Source organism: Mytilus galloprovincialis, chromosome 2, assembly GCF_965363235.1.
Source record: "Mytilus galloprovincialis chromosome 2, xbMytGall1.hap1.1, whole genome shotgun sequence".
In the NCBI taxonomy this organism is placed as follows: domain Eukaryota; kingdom Metazoa; phylum Mollusca; class Bivalvia; order Mytilida; family Mytilidae; genus Mytilus; species Mytilus galloprovincialis.
The window spans coordinates 9,144,501-9,165,801 of NC_134839.1; the positions used below are offsets into that span (position 1 = coordinate 9,144,501).

Here is a 21,301-nt window from a genome sequence, read left to right on the forward strand (position 1 = left end):
AGTTAAAGGGTATTTACCAAAACTTGTTTATAATAACACATAAGAACATTAACCGGGTAGATTTATAAATATTATTTGGGAAAGAAGAAAAGTTTTTTAAGTGATATCGTGATTTTCTAACAAATCCTAATTCAAGCGGAACACTATATATATATATATATATGTAGATGAAATAATCTGTTTAGGGCAATACCACTCTTTGGTGTAAATTACAAGGTAAGAAGTTTCAAGTTTTTTTTATTCTCTTTTACACCGAAATCCTTTTTTATTATATTTAAACCGTTGTGTATTTTTTTAGTCATCGATATGAAATTAATTAAATGATAGTATATACGTACCGGCCATCACATAACAAATAACCAAAATGCCTTTGTAATTTGACAACTAATACAAACCAGTTCAGATTAATTTCCAACCGTACCAAATATTGTTTCTTACCTTTTGAAAAAAATACTAGCAAATATTATTCTAAACATTGTTTTGTTATTTTGCAGTATTATTGAAAAAAAAATGATTTTGAGTTGAATGTATGCAAAGCTTTTATATATTGACAAAATGGAAGTGCAACGAAAATTTTACTCTAAACTTTTCAACTTTAAACTTGTTTGGCTTTATAACTATTTTGATCTGAGCGTCACTAATGAGTCTTATGTAGACGAAACGCGCGTCTGGCGTATTATATTATAATCCTGATACCTTTGAAAACTGTTTTTGATAGTCTGACGGGATTGTCTGACAGATAAACACTATCCAATTTTTGATAAATAAAAAAAAGACCAAAAAACTAGTCATATGATAAATGTGCCATCGATTGATATAGCTGGCAAATAAATAAGATTGGAACAAAAACGGTTCGAACACTGACGTGGTGTAAGACTTCGTGTTGACAAATATTTTTCATTCGGCAAAGTTTTTTTTAATTTATCTATAAAGATAAAGCATTTTCCTAAATTGTAAAATCTTCCATTGCTATATTATTGGTCGACAGAAAACTAATGCGATGAGTCTAGCTCCTCTTTACTATAAACATCCAATTCTTGAGTACAACAATACTATTCGATCTGCTTAAGTCTCTGGCTCTATTATGTCTCAGTAAACACAATCAGCCACAATGTGGTCTCATAATGGCGATCTCATCAACATGAATATACTTAGTATCCATTCGTTTGATATGTTTGAACTTTTGGTTTTGCCATTTGATTAAGGACTTTCCGTTTTGAATTTTCCCCAGAGATCAGTATTTTTGTGATTTTACTTCATATCCCTGACATTATAACTGGTTTTGTCATACTAGTATTTCTTGTTTTTGGTACTATATGTTACCGTGGACTGGTGTGATGGACCATGTATGATGCGTAGCATGGGAGGATTTACCTTTAAATGAAGCTCTTCTTTAATTGGAGTTCTTCAAAAGTCTATATTCTAATCTGTCTTTTTGTGCGTGAATGAAAATTACACTTTATAAATTTGGTGCGCGAGTCAGGATTGACCTTCACCAAAAATGCTCAAATCCAAAAATCCAAAAATCCTTCACTATGTAATGAACAAGTTATTTAGGGACAATAAGGCCCTTATTTGGCCCAAAAATTACTGCAAATTTAAAAGTTATTATACATATTTCTAAATTACTGTACAATATCTAAGGTACAAGGTATTCAGAAAAACAAAACAATTTTGGATATTGAACAAGTTGTCATGGCAACAAATCATGACTTAATTTGCATATTTTGTAAAATTTCGTGATTTTCTTTGTTTTTCATCGAAATTTTAAGTATATTTTAGATTGAAAAAGTATGTGCGCACCCAAGAAACAACTTTATATTAAGTGAGATTTTGTCAATAGTTATAATAAAGCTTCTGTTAAATTATTTTGTTGTTTCTTGGCTGCGCACGATGTTTCCACAACAGAATTAAAGATAGAAAACTGCATAAATTCTGTATTTTTAATCATTTTTGTGAAAACAGTACATATTATGACGTAATTGTGACGTCATCAAATAAAAATCTTAATGTTTTTCATAGATATTTCTTGACCCTTTGCATTTCTAAACATTATTTGCCAATTTGAGAAAGTTAGCAACCATTTTATTTTCTTGGGCCAAAACCAGACCTTAATGCCCCTACTCCTTAGTAAGTCGTATGGTTTAAAGTTGAGGCCTTGAGTCCTACTGTTTCTAATATACTGTTTTTGATCTGTATATGTCGTTTGTTTTTGGTAAACACTTTTTGTTATCTATATGTTTGTACGTTATGTCCGGATTTCAGACATTTATCAATGTTCTTGCTGAGAATCCATCAAATGTATCAATGTTCTTGTTGAGAATCAATGACATTTATCAGTGGTCTTTCTGAGAATCAATGACATTTATCTGTGGTCTTTCTGAGAATCAATGACATTTATCAGTGGTCTTTCTGAGAATCAATGACAGTTATCAATCATGAATAATAAATACAATTGTGTGGCTTTGTGTTTTCAGACGAGATGTCGGTAACAAGAAAAATTGGGGTTGTCATTGTACTTCTAGTAATTTTTTATCAAAGCGAAGGACTATCTAAACATGAAGGAAGCCTTACGAAGAAAGAAATAGAAACAATAGAAGACATAGTGGACCTATTGGAGGAAAGAGAAAAAGAAAAACAGTTGATGAAAAAAGAAGATGCTACTGCAGTAGTGGAAACAGCTTTTACAAAGTGTTTAGAGAAATACGAGTCATTTTTAGAAAATCAAAAGGAGTTCAAAAATAAAGGTTAAATATAACATGTGAATAATTATCTTGATTTTGTAGCTTTGAATTACAGGGCAAAGCCACGATTTATTTTAACGTTGTGGTCTTCGCCATCTTCAAATCACTATACAATTTCACAAATTTCGATTACAATCACACATTCTTTCTGACATGTTAAATGTATAGCAGGGGAAATCATAAACCTTCTTTGGATATCTTTAAACAATCTTGCATACCAGTAATCGATATAAGCTTACTTGTTTTGTAAATTATCGGTGACATATCTGCAAAGTTGACACTTTTATACAAAAAATGTATACACAGATCAATAGTCGACAGAGAGTTTAAGTACATTGTATTTATAATAATGATTTGTTTAAACGATTATAACTCTTTCATCTTTTTTTCTTTTTGAAACAACTAGAAAGAAATCCGCGTTCGGTTGTATTGATACTTTACATAACTATTTATAAAAACAGCAGAGTTATTCTTCGTTTTCTCGTAATAACATTACTCATTTAATAAGAATCATTATTTTGATTGGCTATTTTTTTTCATAATTTCATATGGTTTTATAAGCATTGATCATGCGCACATTTTAATAGAGCGTGTGCTTTATACAAAATGAGCTTCAGCCAAAGCTATTACGCAAAGTACGTGTCTATATATAACCCAGATACAAACAAATGAACCAAAATTCACAAAAACAAAACTACAAATAATGCTAACAAACTTTAAGGCTAGTGGTTCCTGATTTGGGTCAGACGCTTAATGCAGCGGATTAAAACATTTTTTGTGATATCGTAGTACCTCTTTCAAATGTGGAATTAACAAATAAACAAAACAAAAAACGCAAAGTAAGAAAAACATATGTATTTTCAAAAGCATATACACATTATTATTATTATAATAGAAAATGGTCAGATACTGAGATCACACAATATTTAAATTCATTTGAGGTGTTTTATAACATAAATAAAACAGGTTTTATTATTTGAATGATTTTAACAAGTCTGATTGACATAAAACTTAATATTCTGTGGACTTAAAGATCTTGGTTAAAACGCAAATATATATAGTTGCTATTGTATCATTAGGTGTGGATGGACAAAGGAAGCAAGGCAAACGTAACAGACTATTCAAAATTACCCCAGAATCCATAGAACGCCAGAAACTAGGGTTTTTGTCTATCTGTGCTAAAAGGCAACTTGTGAAATTGTGAGTATTTAAATTATATTATTAAAATATAAAAATAGAGACACTATTCAGTTTACGGCAATCTAGTGTTCGTACAAAGCCATTGTCATGAGTATTCATAGAGTAATTATCCCTTAAGGTGGTACCTAACACTACATGGAGATAACTCTGTATAATCAGCTAAACGTTTTAATTACGTTGTGTCGTTGAGGAAAATATTAAGCTTCTCAATGATCAAAATTAGTGTTTGCCAAACTGCTATATAACCAGTGTATTTTTCTGATAAAATGATTGGTTCAAATTTTTTGAAATTTTTATATTTTTGTCAAATGGTCAGAGTAAATTCTTTTTCAAACTTTTATGAAAATTAAACGAGCCAAATTAATTTTATTGAAGGTGTTAGGTACCACCTTAATTTCGAACTAATGCATATTATTGAAGTTACATGAAGTAGCAGTGGTTTTGGTGCTTTAGAATCTCTGTCCATTGGATTGTGTTTTCATTGTAATGCTTGATTTTCATAGATATTGACTATTTGTCAAAACGTTTGCCAACTCAGGTACGAAGTAGGAAATGGTGGTGTATTCATGGGAAAAAGACTCAACTTTTTATTGTTTTTATTTTCTTGTCATCAGCCATTGCTTTGGATTACAATAAACCAGTATATAAACAACACATAGCTAAGAGGGTGATCGAACGGATTGTTAACCCGAGAAAACATTGTCAACCGCGCCGAAAATTTAGATTTACTTTTTTTCTACCGTAATTGGGGATTTCGTCCCGATAATAGAAAAAAGTAAGCAAGAAGTTTTTTTTTTATTTTAACAGTCAAATTATAAAATCTGAGCCAAAAGGAAGAACTTGTATTAAATTACTTGATGTAAATTCAATTCATTGACCTTCAAATTATCGATTTTTGATTGGTCTGGACGAGAGGGTAACATTTCAAAAAATTGTCACCCGCTCAGCCATGTGATAGAGTAAATAAACACACTCGTATTAGCCTTGCAATCAAAATATGGCATTTTAACGTGAAGTATAATAATATTATATAAAAATATATCTGAAGTGTGATTGCCAATTAGACAAATATCTACCAGAATCAAAATGACGTTGATTCAAGCAACCATAGGTCAAAGTACGACCATCAACACTTTACATAACTCATGCCACCCAAAATAGTATTATATTAAAAAAAAGATAAAGGAAAAAAATACCGACCTAAAAAAAACAACAAATACAACATAAATGACAGACATCAAATAAAAACAATCATTTAATTACAGCTTCCTGATAATGTTAAATTTGTGTTGGTCTAAGAAGTAATAAAGGATTGACTTGTATATTAAAATTTCACTTAGAAGTCACATTCCACTTAAAAACATTGCACTAACGAGTCATTTTCCACTTGAGCGTCTCATGCAGAATCCACTTTTACCAGTGAGTATTAAGATACACTCACAATAAATTGTTAAACAGTTTAAAACTAATCAATCAATCCATCCATGTCCTTTCAATGTATTAATACTTCGGTTAAAGATGGCTATTTATTTGTTTTCTTATAGAACAGATTTGACATTAAAAGAGCTTAGAGAGGATACAGAATTCACCAATGCTTGGGATTCCATAACAAATCAAATTATTGGAGGCAACAAGAAAAGGTAAACACTTAATAATAAACAAATGATTGCCAATGAGACATCTGTTTATCAAAGTTCGAATGCAGTGAATATCAGCAATTTTAGGCAACCGTACTGCCTTCAACAATGAGGACACAAATAATATTTATTCGGCTTTAAAAATATGAACAAATCAATTCAGAAAACTAACAGTCTAATTTATAACAAATCAATTTACGAAAAACAAATATGACAGACACGAAACAACGACAACAACTGAACAATAGGCTCCTTATTTCAAATTTGTATTTTGGCGAAACGAACAAGAAAAAATAAACACGAGATAAAATTATTGCTTTATAAGAATCTGATTTTCATTATTCTGAAAATCAAAGAAGATAACAGGAATTACGATAAAAACAGGACAACACTTTATACCACACCGACCAACAACTCGACGTACAAGTACCAAACAACAACAAACAACATGTTGTTTCTGCTAACCTGCGTATTGCTCTAAAGTATATAGACGTGACTTTTCTTTTGCACGTAAATATAAAGTATACGATATGTGACTGTGCTGTGTAATCACATTTGGTTAACATTGGATTCAAAAAGTAAGCGAGATAACGCAGGGCTTACATCGTAATCTCAGATGCTCCGGAAGAGTAAGCAAAGCCTGCTCTCATGTGGTACCCGTTACCAATGGAGGTTATTTCTTTCATGTCCACGTACAACTCTATTCTCGATATTTCAGACACTCTAAAATTAAAGGAAAACGAACAACAACTAGTGAATGCCAAGCAATTTCCAATGTTGACCAATACAGAACCTTAGATGGTACATGTAATAACATAAACAATCCTGACTGGGGAGCAGCTTTCTCGACACAACCTAGATTTTTAGATGAGGTGTACAGCAATGGCGGTGAGCAAATTATGAAAATAATACTGGATAGAAAAATTTAAAAAAAACTGCAGCGGATGGAATAATCCATATTTTCGAAGCTGTATACTAGTGCTAGCAATTTTAAAGTTTGGTTGGCTTGCTTGTTTTGTTTGTATTATTGTTAATTTTGTAGAGTTAAACTTGTTCACATTATATTTAAATTTGATTAAACGTTATCAAATAATCAAATTTACGAATAAACAGTTTTAACTCCGCCTACTTATATCGTTTGAAGATGACAATCTTAATTACAATGCTAGAGCAAATATTAATACAAACAAAGCAAGCAAACCAGCCAACTAAACCGTTAACTTGCTAGCATTAGTATAACAGCTTTGTAAAATATGCCATTTAGTCGTTTAGTTTCTCAACATTTTGATATGTTTTGTAGTGGATGAACCTAGAGACAGCGTTGTTCCGAATGAAGAATTGCCAGGTCCAAGGGCTCTTAGTAATGCAGTATTTGCTGCAACTAGTGCAGACGGAGAAACACCTCTTGAAGGCTTCAACACATTGATGAGCATGAACTGGGGACAGTTTATAGATCACGATATTGTTCTCACACCAACATATTCAGGTATGTAAGAGAAAAAACAAAGGAGATTGAGTACCTATCCAAGACACAAAATCAAGAACATTCAAAAGGCAATTCATTCCTTTGATGCGTTTGAGCTTTTGATTTTGCCATTTGATTAGTTATATAAGTAGCTATATGTGTATGCGTTTGTATGTGTGTTTTTAATTAATTAGAAGGTTGAAATAGAAGTAGATTTGAAAAATCTTACAATAAAAGAAAAATGTGATGTGGGTGGAAAAACTCCATTCTCTTTGAAAAATACTTTTAAAGTATATTCTTTTGTTTTATCGTGTTAAATCTATATAAAACGATTGTGATAAGAAAAATAACACTGTAATATGTCATCCCAAGTCACATAATACAAGTTTGTCTCACGATTTTTCGATATGTTTTCAACTTTTCTATTTTAGGTGATAATGGCGCAGATATTGTATGTTGTACAGATAACACGGCTCCTATCCAGAGGTAATATTTTTCAAATTGTGTTCTTTTTAATTGTTGTATTATCTTTAAGCAAGAAACCATTGATGCGATAACAATCATAACAGTATTATATTTTAAATGTCTGTATTTCAATAAACCAAGTATAAGTGTATGCTTATATTTTTCGTCCTATTTAAGAAAATGTCTGCCATTTTTTTGAACTACTAAATTAAAGTTTATAAATAAGAAAATAAAACAATGTCCTTTCGGAAAATACTGTTTGATAAAATTACGACTACCAAATTCACAATGACATTTTATTTACAACACTCATTTTTGCTTTCGTCAATATTTCAGGTAAAGAAAATTTTAATAACTGCTACTTATATCTTTATCTAAATAATTTTTTTAAATGAGCATTTTTTTAAAAGTTTTTGAGTTTTGTGAAAATATTGTCATAAGCATGTTTTTCCTTTCTCGACTTTCATTTGACATCCTGGTCTTTTTTGTAGCATCTGGTCGATACTGATAGGGGTCAAAACCCTTGGTCTGAGATTTTGTTAAAATTTCATTCAAATTTCTGTTCGATGATACAGACAAATATTCCATAACTGAAGAAGCTACAAACATCTATTTTGAAACAAAATAGCAGAGTTGATTAAAAATGATTTCTAACAGTGTTATTTTTATATCTCAGAATTCCGGAAATTTTAATTTTGTTTTTATTAACAGGGATGAATGTTTGGCGATAATAATGGAAGCTGACGATGACTTACCTATAACGTGTATGGAATTCGTCAGATCAGCTCCAGCACCTGATTTGAGTCTTAGTGGTACGAGTTTTGTTTTTGTTTGTTTCCATGATTTGACTCCTATAAGTCGAATTACGACATTTAAACATCGTTAAACTACTGTCTCCTCCTCTTTTTTTTTAAATTAAAGATGCTAACTTAGCAAATCCAGAAATTTATTTTTTTACAGTTTTAAATAGTAAATATATAAATCAGATATCTTCTTGATGTGTATAAAATACTTCTTGTTAGAACTGAACTTTACTTCGTATATCATGTAGGTAATCAACTGACGAATGATATATCATCGTTTATTGATGCAAGCATGGTGTATGGCAGTTCAGAGGATGAACTTACAGCACTGAGGGCTCGCAATGGAGGTGAGATAATCATTAAATCCATATACAGATCTTTACACAGTATATGTGTTACTAAATGACGGATTAAATCTTCATGGAATGTTTACTTAAAATTGTATTGTATGGGTTTTTGTCTTGAGAACCCATTAGATGTGTTTTTTCAACTTCATTTTATTCTCTAAAAGGTTCAAGGCGTGCTTGACTATGTAATCTTTGTTAAAGCGTAACCGTTTTGTATCATCTGACTTTTCTTACTTTTGGTCTCGAGTCGAGTTGATAAATATTATTCGGGTAACACGTTGGCCCTGAGGATAAAAGTTAAAATATGCCTTTCAAAATTTGTTGTCCTAAACTTACGTGTATTGTCTTGAGGAAAGTATTATTTGACAATGTTTTAGTTTGAAAAAAATGATTTGGTACGTTTTGTCAAAGTATGAATACATAACGTTGTGTATTAAATTATAAGCCTGGTACCTTTGATGACTATTTACACCACTGGATCGATGCCACTGCTGGTGGACGTTTCGTCTCCGAGGGAATCACCAGCCCAGTAGTCAGCACTTGGGTGTTGACATGAATATCAATTATATGGTCATTTTTATATTTTTCCTGTTTACAAAAATATGAATTTTTCGAAATACTTAGTATTTTCATATCCCAGACATAGATTACCTTAACCGGAACTTTGGGTCCTCAATTTTCGTCAACTTTGTACTTGTTTGATTTTTTAACCATTTTGATCTGAGCGTCACTGATGAGTCTTATGTAGACGAAACGCGCGTCTGGTGTATGAAATTATGAGCCTATAACCTTTGATAACTATTAACTCCAGTCTGATAAGAATATACTGTGAGGTAGGTCAGGATCGTCAAACATTTCTCATGTACTTGTTCACCATAGAGAGTATTTTATGTAGTCATATCTATTTAGGGTAAACAAATAATCAACTTGAATATAAAAGACCTTACCAAACAGCGATCGTAGTATTGTATAATGGAACTTTATGATCTTCATCAGCTTTGTTTTTATTAAAGGAAAAATGAAAGTGCGATCAGAAGCGGGTGGGGACTTGCTGCCAAAGGACAGGTCTTCAGACGCCATTTGTTCTTTGGATGGCAATGATCCAGAAGATGACTATTGTCAAAATGCTGGTATGATATGATAAACATTTAAAAAATAAACCCAATAGATTCAGTAAAGGAATATATACAATTATAAAAAACATCATGATAGTGTCAATTATAATACTAAAACATTAATGTAAGTTGGAACAAATTAACTTGACTTGAATTAATTTGACATGTTTGATTTTCATAAAATTTTGACAAAATATTTACTTTGCACCTTTGTCAATAAAAAAGAAAAAAATAAACTTGAACCACACACTCTATCAGAAAAAAATACGTTCAGCTGATTTTTACAGTTATCTCCCTGTAGTGTTTAAAAAAGATACAGCTTATACTTATCAAGGCAGCCGTACTTTTTATTAGCATATGTTGTTATCGGCTTTTAATTTACTCGGAAGATGAATTATTGTCGGTATTTGTTTTTTTTTTGTAAAGTGTGATATATTATCCAATTACGTCCGTGAATCTTTTAAAGTATATTTCGCCCAAATATTCCAATCTAGAATAGAAAATATAACAACGATTTCTTAAAAAAGGATCATAAACAATGACTTTTGAATAGCAGTATACTACTGTTGCCCTTATTTATAGAGACTACACTTTAAATACAGCTTAACATATAATCTTCGTTTTCATGTGTTTAATCAATTGTTTAAATTATTAGAAAATGGAATAATTTTTTTGGGCAAATTTGATATGTATCTCTCATACCAGAATCTTATATTTAGGTGATGTAAGAGTAAACGTCCAACCTGGACTTGGATTGTTACACACATTATTTGTTCGAGAGCATAACCGTATTGTTGACGAACTTGCGGCAGCTCAGCCATCTTGGACAGATGATGAATTATTCAACGAAGCTAGAAAGATTGTCAATGCTCTTATACAACACATCACATACAACGAATGGCTTCAAAGTAAGTTTGAACGTAAAACAATTATATCAATTATATCAGAAGTTCAGAAGTACATAAGTCAGAAGTCTGTATTGTAAAAATAACACAAAGATCAACACATTTGACTCATGAAACAAGTGAAGGAGCAACAACACGTAATAATGAAAAATAAAACTGATTAAAATGTAAGATTCGTCTGCTGTTGTTCGATTTTTTTTTTGATTTTTTTTTTTTTTTTTTGCCTCATCTCGTAGATAAAAAGTAAGACGGCTCAATATTTATATTTTAAGTTGATCTGTAAATATCGTTACTATCATATTTACTCAATAATTTGAAAACGGGAGCGAGTACAGTTAAATTTTATATGTTTTTCTTGATAGATGTATTTAATGACCAAACCATTACCGAATACAATTTACAATTATTGACATCTGGCAACTCATTGGATTATGATGATACAATCAACCCCGGAATTAGAGTGGGATTTGCCACTGCTGCTTTGAGATTCGGCCATTCTATGGTAAGACCTACTTTAACATTAGACTGGTACCCATCCGTTTTTTTGACAATTTTGCCAATAATCCAAAGTCGTACTGAATATTTAACGAAGAGAAACAACCTTTTAAACATAGCTCTCTCGTCAATTATTTCAGTGAATTGTTATTGAGAGGGTACGAAAGGGGCAATTAGTCAAAGATACACATTGTGTTAAGTTGGTGATTGCTAATCAACAGTCAATAGGGACTGGTATTCGGAGATGTCCCTTTTAGAAATAAACAACCGGAGTATGTCTCCGACAACTAACAAACATTCGTGCTCGTATGTACATAAACATTTTATTACAGTCAATCAAATCATTACAGTACGTATTATAAATTTCAAAAGAACTTTATCTTGTCTTTTTAGAACCCATAAGTTTTTCATCAGGGAAATATATACTCCATATATGCAATCACTGTTGGATTGTATCTACAGAAAAATTGAAACTTCTTCTAAAAGGTCTATAACATTTGTAATCTGGTAAAGAGTTGTCTCATTGACAATCATACCACATCTTATTTTCTCCGATTTGATGTATAAATTGCAACATATCAATTTGCGTCTCAAGTAAATGAAAAAATGTCGATCAAAGACGAAAAACCGAAAATGTGTTTTACGATTTAGTTAACAAAAGTCTATTATAACGATTACATATCTGACAAATAAAAGTAAATAATATTTACTAGTATATTTTAGGTACATAGTCTCTTTCGAGTGAACGTTTTGTTTTGAATATTATTATATGCTGTAATAACCGTGCTAGACTTTTCCTAACATTTTGATACTTCTTTATTTACCAAGAAGGTCCTAGAGTATCGTTTTTATACGCCCGTCAAAATTTTGACGGGACGTATTATGGTATACAAATGTCCTGTGTCCGTCCGTCCGTCTGTCCGTCTGTCCGTCTGTCTGTCCGGCGTAAACATGTCGCACCGTAACTTGAGAACGACTTATCCAAATTTCATGAAACTTAACATAGTTGTTTCTTATGATGGTCAAATGATCTGTATACTTTTTGGTGAAAATAAGATTTAAACTTTTTAAGTTACGACACTTTGTAACTAAAACAGGGGTGTGTTTTTTTCACATGTCGCACCGTATCTCTAAAACGATTCTTGATTATGGCTTAAAACTTTAAACACTTCTTAGTTATATTAATCTTAATATCTGTATACTTTTTGGTGATGATTTAAAATTTTATTTTTGAGTTATTAAGTATTTTGTAAAAAAGGGGGAGGATGTTTTTACATGTCGCACCATATCTCATAAACGATTTATGATTATGTCTTAAAACTTTACACATGTCTTTGTTATATTAATCTAAATATCTGTATACTTTTTGGTGATGATTCAAAATTTTATTTTTGAGTTATTGAGTATTTTGTAAAAAAAGGGGGAGGTTTTTTTTTACATGTTGTGCCATATCTCAAAAACAATTTATGATTATTGCTTAAAACTTTACACACTTCTTTTTTATCTTAATCTAAAGATCTGCATACTTTGTTGATGATTCAAAACTTTATTTTGGAGTTATTGAGTATTTTGTTAAACAGGGGAGGGTTTTTTTACGTGTCGCGCCGTATCTCAAAAATAATTTATTATTATTGCTTAAAACTTTACACACTTCTTTGTTATATTAATCTAAAGATCTGTATACTTTTTGGTTTTGATTCAAAATTTTATTGTAGTGATATTTAGTTTTTTGTAAAAAAAATACAGGGTTGGGGGTTTCACATGTCCCGCCGTGTCTCAAAAACAATATATGGTTATTGCTTAAAACTTTCTCAGAAACTATTTATGATTATTGCATTAAACTTCCACACAAGACGTCGGGCGTATCATGCGCTCATGGCGCAGCTGTTTATTAATCTTTCGACGCATTTTGTTTTGAAATTCCTGCGATTTCCTCAGTTTGTTGTGTGTTTTCCCTTTACTTGTATATTGTTATTGTATATATGTGACTTGATTATCGGTAAACTTTTATGATCTCTACTTATTAAGCATTGTTTTATATTTGAAAACGGTTAGTTAATAAAACAGGCTTTGACTTATGCTCATTGTTGAAGGCCATACAATGACATATAGTTGTTAAATTCTGTGTCATTTTGGTCTCTTGTGGAGAGTTGTCTCATTGGCAATCATACCCTATCTTTTTGTATATTGCTAAAAAAATAGTCCAGACGAGGTCTTCGACTACATTATTCTTTTCAGTGAGTCCAAATCAAAACAGTTAGTTGACTAAACAAATTTCGAAGTTAAAGAAGAATGAAAATATTTTTCTTTTGTGTCCCAACTTGTTAGACTATCTTTCCGCTTGTTTAAAATTCAGTAAATGCATGTTTATCATGCAGTTTTAATTGAAATGCATTTATTCTAATAATATTACAATATTTGATAGATTCCTAATAAAATAGCATATATGGCAGAAGACCTCTCTACAACTTCAGAGGAAACAAATATGGAACTGACTATGACAAATCCACATATGTTAGTCAATGAGGCAGGTTCCAAGATATTAGATTTAGTTAGATATATGACCACTATTCAGGCATCCAATGCAGATAGGTAGGTGAACTAAGTTAATATTAGATGTAATTGGATTTTCAGGGAACATTAAAATGAAAAGAAACGATATGGTGTATTAACCAATTACACAATTTCACTCCGCAAACTTGATTAAGTATTGCAAAGGAACACGATGAGGCCTTCACTTTTGAACAACCATTCACCGTTCACTGAAAGTTGTAGAAGGTCTTAAGCACTAGTAATCATTTTCCAGAATAACACATCTGGTTTGATTAATTTGATAGTGTTGTCATAGACATTCATATCACACTTCCGTATCTAACCAGATACACAAGAACAAACTCGCCGAATAATTATACCCAAATTATTCTGCAATAATACTTAACAGAATGAATTCATATTTGGTTAGTAGCTCAATTTTTATTTGCGTGTTTAGTATGCTTACTTTATAAAGTAATCAAATGTAAACACAGGCATATGTTTTCTTTTGTAAACTTTTAGAAACGTAATACGTGAATTTAAATGGTTCTTTTCGCCTGGTCACATAATAAATTTTTTATATGATTACCCTGGAAACAGTAAAGATGCTGTTTTTTTCTTTTTTTAATTTCTTATTTAACTGTTAATTAAAGTGCATTTTGACTGATTCTAAAGTTTGTGTCTTTGTTTAACTGTTTTGTTATACTAGTCCAATATGAGATATCAGCCTTTTTCCTAACTGTTCACCACTCCTATGTTATACTAGTCCAATATGAGATATTAGCCTTTTTCCTAACTGTTCACCACTCCTATTTTATTCGTTATTATTCATCTAGAGTTCCTGCTGTTATAATTCTATGTCTCTTTTTGGCAGCTGTTACAGATACCCTCGGAGTCCAGTCATATTCTTTTGCGTTGTTTGGACTGACATTTTCTATGAACATAGAAACTAATCGGATAACAATTCTTTAAGCTCAAGTATATTCAATGTATCTTCTCGCATTACTTAAAGAAAGACTGACATTTAATTTATGGACCAGTATAGATATGTTTAAACATCAACTTGTATATCTATTGTATTTTTCAGACAATTTTCTGGTTCGGTCAGAAATAAATTGTTTAACACTGTATTGGATCTGACGAGTTTGAATATACAAAGAGGAAGAGATCATGGCTTACCTTCTTACACAGAATGGCGGAAGGCATGTGGTCTTAGTGTTCCATCCTCCGGCGATGCTTGGTCAGAAATGACATATATTAGAGGAGGAACACGGGATTTGAGAGACTTATATGCGTATGTATTAGTATACGATAACCTTGAGATGTTTATTCACTTTTTCGACCGCCCTTTTTATATTTTTTGTAGATTTGGTGATTTACACTTAAATCATAATACAATATATATGAATATAGATATTTTTTTAACGTTTGCTACTGGATAGTAATATTACGTCAATAAACACGTCATCCATTACACAAGATACCCAGCCCTAATTTGTGTCATTAACTGCAACACTTAAAAGATTGAACCGGAGTATTAATTTTTTCGTACCTTGAATGTTTTTTTCTATTGCTTTTTGTAGAAAAAAAACCGTCTTAATTGCATAACTCTTTAGATGTCAAATCAAGTGTTAAATTTTTGATTAATTCACTTAAATTTATAAAATAAAAAACTTGTACACTTTCGTCAAAATGTCATTGTAAATGAAATCTTTCACATTTTAAAGTTTCTTATGATATAACTGAGAATTGACTTTTATTCACATTTTCTTAATTTAACAGTAATACATTATTGAAAACTAAAGCTGTACATACAAAACTCAGATTGTGATAAGTACCATGATAGAAGAAGAGTAAAAGAATGCAACCACCGGGGATGTCATAAGTTTAATATTCAGTGCAGTAGACAGTTGTACGAAATACATGAATACTGATAATTTTGACGTCACAATATTATAGGGTTATTGCATGAATATTGGGGAATATTGTCCCGAGTAGAATTTTATATTGCACGAGCTTGCGAGTGCAATATATATTCTACGAGGGACAATATTCCCCAATATTCATGCAATAACCCTTTTATTGTATAACAATATAATATTTGAAAGTAAAAATTGGTTTAAACTAAGATTTTGTCGTTAATGACGTCATGAATTTTAAAGATTTATTGCACTAGTGCAATATTAGAATTTATTGCACGCTAACTTTTGGTTACGTTCTGTGGAAAATATTATATTGCTATACAATAAATCATGATACTAAAAGCCAACTATACATTACCTATATATTGATCGAACAAAAACGCATCGATTTCAGTAAGAATGGTATTTTGTTGAAGATATATATCTCTTTGGAATATATTGAATAAATTTTTCAACAGGAAATAGTATACCGAGAAAAAAAATACAGTTATCTGAAAAAAAGTCAAACTGTAGACACTTAAGAATAAAAAAAAATGTTTCAATTTTCGTGTATCAACTTCAGTGTATATGATCATCAGATGGATTGAACATAACAAGCTTCAATCTCATTCGATCAGAATCTTACCAGTTATTGTAGTTATAACATTTGTTTCCTGAATCACCATGCTATTTTCTATATTGTTTACAGAAGCGTATATGATATTGATTTGTATGTTTCCTGAATCACCATACTATTTTCTATATTGTTTACAGAAGCGTATACGATATTCATTTGTATGTTTCCTGAATCACCAAAATATTTTCTATATTGTTTGCAGAAGCGTATATGATATTGATTTGTATGTTTCCTGAATCACCATACTATTTTCTATATTGTTTAAAGAAGCGTATATGATATTGATTTGTAAGTTTCCTGAATCACCATACTATTTTCTATATTGTTTACAGAAGCGTATATGATATTCATTTGTATGTTTCCTGAATCACCAAACTATTTTCTATATTGTTTGCAGAAGCGTATATGATATTGATTTGTATGTTTCCTGAATCACCATACTATTTTCTATATTGTTTGCAGAAGCGTATATGATATTCATTTGTATGTTTCCTGAATCACCAAACTATTTTCTATATTGTTTACAGAAGCGTATATGATATTGATTTGTATGTTTCCTGAATCACCATACTATTTTCTATATTGTTTGCAGAAGCGTATATGATAATGATTTGTATGTTTCCTGAATCACCATGCTATTGTCTATATTGTTTGCAGAATCGTATATGATATTGATTTGTATGTTTCCTGAATCACCATACTATTTTCTATATTGTTTGCAGAAGCGTATATGATATTGACTTGTATGTTTCCTGAATCACCATACTATTTTCTATATTGTTTGCAGAAGCGTATATGATATTGATTTGTATGTTTCCTGAATCACCATACTATTTTCTATATTGTTTGCAGAAGCGTATATGATATTGATTTGTATGTTGGAGGTATGTTGGAACAGCGCTTAACTGGCGATGCCGCATATGTTGGCGAGACATTTGGTTGCATACTTGGTGAACAATTTAAGAATCTGAAACAAGGTGACCGGTTCTGGTATGAAAGAGCAGAACCAGAGGGATTCAGTCAAGGTCTGTATATATGAAAACAGTTTCATTTATTTTAAAAGCAACTCTTTTTCATAAAACTTGCATTATTTTGACAAATATCCTCAACTTGGTTTCTAAAATTCTTTTTGTTATTTTTGCTTTTTCTTTCTTTTTTACATATTTGTTTGATGGACATATCCTAGTTCATGAGTGATTTTTTTGACGCATAGAAGGCCTTATCCATAATCAGAGATTAATATTACAGGAAATATTCTGTATAATCACATTGAAACATAAACCACACGATAGCATAATAAGCATTCTTGACAAATGTCTAGGACAAAAGTCAAGATCTAAAACCACACACATTTTAAGTCGACAAAACAATGACAAAAAAAACTACGTCTTATTCAGAAAGTCAATAGACTATCATAAAAAATCATTAAAACCTAACTACTTATATGTCATTACAATTTTACCAAAATTTGCAAAGACCGGATTTTTTTCAGATGTAAACTATATGATGTGTTTGCTACTATTACAAAAAGTTGACCATTAGCTATATATGTATGAACTTTAGAAAAAATAATTCAAGGGCACAAATATTTGAATAAATTTTTAATTAAGATATAATACAAAATGATAATACTAAAGAGTTGATAACGAAACTGAAATTTAGTCTATCTAAATCTGAGTATTTGTTTTTTCATCGCTCAGTACATTTTTCTTCGAGCTTTTGTCAACATGTAGTGTTTGATAATCCCAATATCTGTTCGTAGGTTTTTTTATTGTATGTTGTATTTAAGTTCATGAAAGTTCAATTTGTTCACGTTTTTCACTCTTACTTCTTAGTGTGAATTGCAAAGCAAGTTGTTTTTGGATAGTAGAAGTTTTTATCGCTTTTGAAGAACATAGTTAAATCAAATTAGGTGGTAATGTACGTTCCAAAATTTCAATTTCCATCTGGGTGTCCAGCTGCTCGTATAGATGTAGGGCATACTAATTACACATATTATTATTTTGACTTGGTTTAATTCTATAAAAAAAAAGTGAAAAACAAAAGCAGTCGTGCACTGGATATAATGTTTACACAATATGAAAATATTTTTTTTGTAGGTTTTTTTTTATTGTTGTTGAATTATCGCCCTTTTACCACATAGACTCTGTTGTATCAAGTATATAAATTCATATATAAGATTTTCATAAAAGATGCATTCCAATAATATTGCTCTGATTGTAGACAAGCTTCAGGAAATCAGAAAAGTGACGCTTGCAAGTGTCTTTTGCAAAAATATAGACAACTTAACAGAAATTCAAAGAAATGCTTTAAGACAACAGACAAACAGGTATAGTTAACCGTTATATAACAATATAATGTTGCTCCCTTGCTCTTAACATTAAAAGTTATGTACTTGTTACGGAAAAATAATGACATTATGTTTACAAGGTAATTTCAAGCGCGAACACTTTGTTTCGTGTATATAAAACATGTATCAAAATCTGCATATATCTCAACAGTAATTTACATTTAAAATCCTTACTCAACCTTTAACCAAGAAAAATTATATATATAAAGAATGATAACCGGTCAACAATATAATGAACGTATACTGTGGATTCCTTTATTTTTGTGGGTACCAATTTTATTGGATTTAAGGAAAACTTATTTGTATGTCGATATTTAATTGCATGGTTTTGCAGAAAACTGCAAACAAGCCTATGGGAAAATTAACTTTCGTTGAACATGTTATTTCGTGGTTTTCCTATACTCACAAAATCCACGAAATAATAACGAGTCCACAGTATCGTATATGTGACTTCAACATGTTTTGTTTGATCGGATGATTAACACTGGTCTTAATATTTGTTTTATCAGATGATTTACATTGGTCTTAATATTTGTTTTATCAGATGATTTACACTGGTCTTAATATTTGTTTTATCTGATGATTTACACTGGTCTTCATATTTGTTTTATCTGATGATTTACACTGGTCTTCATATTTGTTATATCAGATGATTTACATTGGTCTTAATATTTGTTTTATCAGATGATTTACACTGGTCTTAATATTTGTTTTATCAGATGATTTACACTGGTCTTAATATTTGTTTTATCTGATGATTTACATTGGTCTTAATATTTGTTTTATCAGATGATTTACACTGGTCTTCATATTTGTTTTATCTGATGATTTACACTGGTCTTAATATTTGTTTTATCAGATGATTTACACTGGTCTTAATATTTGTTTTATCAGATGATTTACACTGGTCTTAATATTTGTTTATCTGATGATTTACACTGGTCGTAATATTTGTTTTATCTGATGATTTACACTGGTCTTAATATTTGTTTTATCTGATGATTTACACTGGTCTTCATATTTGTTTTATCAGATGATTTACACTGGTCTTAATATTTGTTTTATCTGATGATTTACATTGGTCTTTATATTTGTTTTATCGGATGATTTACACTGGTCTTCATATTTGTTTTATCGGATGATTTACATTGGTCTTTATATTTGTTTTATCAGATGATTTACACTGGTCCTAATATTTGTTTTATCTGATGATTTACACTGGTCTTAATATTTGTTTTATCAGATGATTTACATTGGTCTTAATATTTGTTTTATCTGATGATTTACACTGGTCTTCATATTTGTTTTATCTGATGATTTACACTGGTCTCAATATTTGTTTTATCTGATGATTTACACTGGTCTTAATATTTGTTTTATCTGATGATTTACACTGGTCTTAATATTTGTTTTATTGAATGATTTACACTTGTCTTAATATTTGTTTTATCTGATGATTTACATTGGTCTTTATATTTGTTTTATCGGATGATTTACACTGGTCTTCATATTTGTTTTATCTGATGATTTACCTTGGTCTTAATATTTGTTTTATCAGATGATTTACACTGGTCTTAATATTTGTTTTATCTGATGATTTACATTGGTCTTAATTTTTGTTTTATCGGATGATTTACACTGGTCTTAATATTTGTTTTATCGGATGATTTACATTGGTCTTAATATTTGTTTTATCGGATGATTTACACTGGTCTTCATATTTGTTTTATCAGATGATTTACACTGGTCTTAATATTTGTTTTATCAGATGATTTACATTGGTCTTAATATTTGTTTTATCAGATGATTTACACTGGTCTTCATATTTGTTTTATCAGATGATTTACACTGGTCTTAATATTTGTTTTATCGGATGATTTACACTGGTCGTAATATTTGTTTTATCGGATGATTTACACTGGTCTTAATTTTTGTTTTATCTGATGATTTACACTGGTCTTCATATTTGTTTTATCGGATGATTTACACTGGTCTTCATATTTGTTTTATCAGATGATTTACACTTGTCTTAATATTTGTTTTATCGGATGATTTACATTGGTCTTAATATTTGTTTTATCGGATGATTTACATTGGTCTTAATATTTGTTTTATCAGATGATTTACACTTGTCTTAATATTTGTTTTATCTGATGATTTACACTGGTCGTAATATTTGTTTTATCTGATGATTTACACTGGTCTTCATATTTGTTTTATCAGATGATTTACACTGGTCTTCATATTTGTTTTATCGGATGATTTACACTGGTCTTAATATTTGTTTTATCGGATGATTTACACTAGTTTTAATATTTTTATCATGTGATGATTTACTCTTGTCTTAATATTTGTTTCAGAAACGACTGCAGTGATGAAAGAAGAAATCCTCATATTGACTTTAACGTGTGGGCATAATTAAACACTCTTTTTTTCTAAAACGTTCTGTAATTATGTACTTGAATTTTTGTAGTTAATTTCTTACATAGTAAATTTAAAAAAACATATGTTTGTCATCAATTTTGAAGAGAGAGATAGGTGAGAAAAGGAGATTTTTCGCTAAAAGAGAGGCAAAAGGTACCAGAGGGACAGTCAAACTCATAGATCGAAAATAAACGTACAACGCCATGGCTAAAAAATGCACAATCATACCACTGAAGTAATGAACATTTATCTATGCGAGGGTATTTGGTGTTTGGAAGTGA

At 30.5% G+C, this 21,301-nt stretch overlaps 1 protein-coding gene across 2 annotated transcripts; it reads left to right on the forward strand.

Moving 5' to 3' along the window:
* The first annotated feature begins 64 nt into the window (after positions 1-64).
* Positions 65-21,101, forward strand: LOC143062830 (salivary peroxidase/catechol oxidase-like). 2 transcript variants are annotated; one of them, XM_076234640.1, is made up of 17 exons: positions 65-216; positions 2,478-2,747; positions 3,824-3,944; positions 5,489-5,584; positions 6,300-6,469; positions 6,882-7,067; positions 7,478-7,532; positions 8,223-8,323; positions 8,563-8,661; positions 9,675-9,791; positions 10,496-10,684; positions 11,044-11,183; positions 13,602-13,768; positions 14,796-15,002; positions 17,099-17,271; positions 18,470-18,575; positions 20,957-21,101. In XM_076234640.1, exons 2-17 carry the CDS (start codon positions 2,483-2,485, stop codon positions 21,012-21,014), a joined length of 2,250 nt encoding a protein of 749 aa, XP_076090755.1. In that variant the 5' UTR covers positions 65-216; positions 2,478-2,482; the 3' UTR covers positions 21,015-21,101. The 2 variants fall into 2 exon arrangements, with proteins under 2 accessions (XP_076090755.1, XP_076090757.1); XM_076234642.1 differs by lacking the exons at positions 17,099-17,271; positions 18,470-18,575; positions 20,957-21,101 and adding an exon at positions 16,319-16,367.
* The last annotated feature ends 200 nt before the right edge of the window (positions 21,102-21,301 follow it).

Coding starts and splice junctions, on each gene's coding strand:
- LOC143062830 (XM_076234640.1), top strand. CDS start 2,483: ATGTCGGTAACAAGAAAAATTGGGGTTGTCATTGTACTTCTAGTAATT. Junction 7,533..8,222: donor AACACGGCTCCTATCCAGAG/GTAATATTTTTC, acceptor TTTTATTAACAG/GGATGAATGTTTGGCGATAA. Junction 18,576..20,956: donor TTAAGACAACAGACAAACAG/GTATAGTTAACC, acceptor TATTTGTTTCAG/AAACGACTGCAGTGATGAAA.